At 56.3% G+C, this 3,717-nt stretch overlaps 1 protein-coding gene across 1 annotated transcript in view; it reads right to left on the bottom strand.

The window, feature by feature from the left end:
* Window positions 1-934: 934 nt before the first annotated feature.
* fign (fidgetin) overlaps window positions 935-3,717 on the bottom strand; it is a 23,029-nt gene continuing 20,246 nt past the window's right edge. Inside the window, 2 exon segments of the mRNA XM_060039176.1 lie at window positions 935-2,660; window positions 2,662-3,187. Of these exon segments, the coding sequence (XP_059895159.1) occupies window positions 1,124-2,660; window positions 2,662-3,187 (2,063 nt within the window). The 3' untranslated portion in view covers window positions 935-1,123.

Below are 3,717 nucleotides of genomic sequence, written 5' to 3'. Positions count from 1 at the left end.
CTTTTCATTTAAAGTAAACTATTGTATAGGGTTAGTATATATAAATAGAGTTAATACATCAATCCTTAAAATGAATAAAAGCAAAACACAGATTTTGCCATTGAAAAACAGTTACGATTTAAACTCATACATACATAGTCATGCCCCCACTGTTTCACCCTCAGCATTCAGAGGTACAGCCATCAACCACGTAGCACAGGTTCAACAGCAACCAGAAGGGTAGGGTTGAGGTCCTGTCACAGTCACCTTCCTGAGTTGTTGTTTCTAGCAGAACATCACGTCATCTGAAAGAACTTCACTTTTTAACATTAAGTCAAACAATTCAATAGATATTGATAGCAAAAACACTAAACATGTTTTTTTTATTAAAAGGTGTGTTGTAAAATTGATTGTTTTTCACTGCCAGGGGAGGGTCTGGGTTGATGATGATGTTAATGGTACTGCAATACTGATCACACACATCAAAAACGGTATCCCGACTAAAAGAATATGCTAGGATTCAGTTTAGATTAACAACGCCACATTAGTTTCACAGAGACCACAAAACAGACAACACTGCAGAATTGTGTTCTTATGTTGAAAGGAAAAGAAAAACAAAGCACATTTTGTTTAGTTTTAAAGCTTTTTCATATTCGCACATCACCAATAAAGATTGTGATGCAAAATAAAGTTACAAAATAGGAGCAGCACCTCAGGCACTTGATGTAACTAAATGGACCACACCAGAACAATATATATACACATACACATATATATATATTCACATATATATATATATATATATATATAAATATAAATATATATACACATATATATATGTACAAATATGTATATATACATATATATATATATATATATATATATATATATATATATAATTCCAAGACAACAAAAACATGACCTTAATAGAATTGAATCTGTCATGTGACCTTAATAGAATTGAATCTGTCATGCTCATCTCAGCGCCAGTACACGCCCTTCGCTCTGATTTTTTAGACAAGATTCTTTCAGTGTCATAAATTCATAATTTTCTTATCTCAATGACAATCCACAAACAAAAAAACACTAACCGTCATTTTAGGAGCGATTGACACAAATTGTGCCATGCTAGTCTCCTGGTGTTTCATTGACTGCAGCCAAACGCTTTGTTCCACTCGGTGTACATGTCCAGGTCTTTTTGTGATACGCTCGGTTGGAATTTACAAAAGACATTGTCGAAGTCTTGGTAGGAAACGGGCCTCATCTGGCCGGGGTGCAGCGTGGAGGCGTCGGAGGCCGGCAGGCCGTGCAGACAGCCCAGCACGGCCTCCTGCCCCAGCTGGGCCACGTCCTGCCCCGAGAAGCCCTCGGTCCTCTGGACCAGCAGCGCCCGCTCCTCCTCGCTGAGGCAGTAGCCGTGCGGCGCCAGCAGCTGGCCGATGATCTGGTGGCGTGCTGCGCTGTCGGGCAGCGGGACGAGGAGACGCTTGGTGAAGTACCTCCTCAGGGACTCTGGGATCAGCTCCGGCTTGTCGGAGGAGCAGACCACCAGGACGCGGTCCGCTGGCGAGCTCAGGACGCCGTCCAGCTGCAGGAGGAGCTCCCTCTGCAGCCGGCCCGGGGGGCCGTCGTCGGCCCGCGGGCCGCAGAGCAGCAGGTCCACCTCGCTGATGAAGACCACCGCCGGCTGGCGACAGCGCGCCACCAGGAAGGACGCCTGCAGGATCTGGTCCCCCTCGCCCAGCCACTTGGTCACCAGGGCGGCGCCGTTGAGCCGCAGGAAGACGGCCCCCAGCTGCTGGGCCATGCAGCGGGCCAGCAGGCTCCGGCCCGTGCCCCGGGGCCCGAACAGGAGCAGGCTGCGGGGTAACGGGGACCGGCCGCTGAACAGGTCCGGCCGCAGAGCGGGCCACAGGACCTGGTCCTTGATGGCGGCCTTGGCCGTGTCCAGACCCGCGACGTCGCCCCAGTCCACCCCGGGGCCCTGCTGCAGCACCTCGCTGGTCACCACGGCGACCAGCCCGGCGTCGCTGCACTTCAGCTGCTCGGCGGCCGCGTGGGACGGGGGCGGCCGGCGCTCCTCGCTCTGCCCGCTCAGCGCCGCCGCTCCAAACTTTCCGTAGGATTCCTCCGGTGTGAGCTCGCCGGCGGGGCCTTCGGTCGCCCCGTAGGGCGGGGAGGACCCCCGGCCGGAGGGGAGGGGGAACTCCCGCTGCTGCTCGGCGCCGACGGGCTGCTTGGAAGGCTTGAAGGCCAGGGAGGACGCCTCGGCGCTCCTCTCAAAGCCGCCGGGCCGGGCCGAGGCGGAGGCGCTGCTGTCGGCCGTCCTGAACAGGGGGCTCTGGGCGCAGCGCTGCTGGCTGTAGGGGCAGCGGCCGTAGCCGGGGTCCACGTCGCCCGGCCCGCTCATGTAGAACGCCTTCCTCTTTAAGGAGCTGGCCGCGCCCCCGCTCAGAGGTGTGGGGGCGACCGGCGAGTGGTTATGGGACGGGTAGGTGTAGCCGGGCAGGCTGGAGGGGGGCAGCGGGGTGGGGGCCGCGATGCCGGACGGCAGATAAGCAGAGGCCCCCCCAGGGCTGTAGCCGGGGCCGGGGGCCTGGGGGTACCCCACCGGGGGATAGCTGTAGCCGGAGAGGGGGGAGCCGGCGCTGTAGCCGGGCCCCAGGGCGGAGGGGGGGGGGCAGCGGGGAGGGGGGCGGCGGGCTCCCCCCGCCGTAGTGCAGGTAGGATCCCCCGCTGTAGCCGGCGGAGTACTCCTGGGAGGGGAGCCCCCCGCAGGGGGCGCTGGAGTAGCCGGCCTCGGACGGAGGGCCGCCCCCCCCCGGGGAGCACTCGTCCGGCGGGGGGGCGGCGGCTGTCATTCCAGCTTTGCTCACAGTGACCCCGTCTGGAGCACAGCTCACGGGGTACATGGCCTCCTGCCACGACTCGTCCGACCTGCTCCCGCTCACGCCCTCCGGGTACGAGCACAGCAGGCCCCTCTCGGCCGGGCCCTCCAGGATCCCCGAGTACTTCTCGGCGTACTTCTTCAGCAGGTTGGAGGCGGTGAGGGCGGAGATGTCGTCGTTCGCCCAGGCGTACTGGTACGCGCGCTGGAGGGGCCCCCGGTAGGCCTCCACTTTGTGGGCTGGGGAGCGCGTGGTGGAGGAGATGTCGAAGTGCTGCTCGGCCCACTGGGAGTGCTCGGGGGTCCACTGCATCTTTAGGCCTGGAAGAGACGAAGAGCGGTGAGCGCGCGGAGGCACTCCTGGAGACATCGCAGGCGGACCGCCCGTCTCCCTGATGGGAAGGCAGACGTCTGGAAGGAGAGGGGTTGTCACTCGCTACGATGCATCAGCGCTCAAGCACTGAGTCCTTCTCTGTACACGGGAGGTGCTGCTCAGAGAGCTCTGAGTGGCCCCAGTAGGAGGTCATGGTCCCTGTGAAACACGGCGCGGCGCGCGGCGAGCCCAGAGCTCAGTCTAGACCCTCAGGCCATTTGAGACGCTTTCATATCTGCCTGAAGGAGCGGCCCAGCAGAACCCCCACCAACTGGAACATTAAGCAGCAATAATTGTTTTGCATATGATGCATTACCTGCTGCTATATTAAAGAATTCATTCATTTCAACAGATTGATTTGATACATTATTTTGAAGAACAACAAATGGATTAATTAATTCATTAATTGTCACAGCCCTAATATAATTGCGTGTATATATATATATATATATATATATATATGTTATATATATGTATA

Source organism: Gadus macrocephalus, chromosome 20 (assembly GCF_031168955.1).
Source record: "Gadus macrocephalus chromosome 20, ASM3116895v1".
NCBI classification, from domain to species: domain Eukaryota; kingdom Metazoa; phylum Chordata; class Actinopteri; order Gadiformes; family Gadidae; genus Gadus; species Gadus macrocephalus.
Note: the sequence above shows the minus strand (reverse complement) of the source record. Positions and strands in the feature narration are given on the sequence as shown.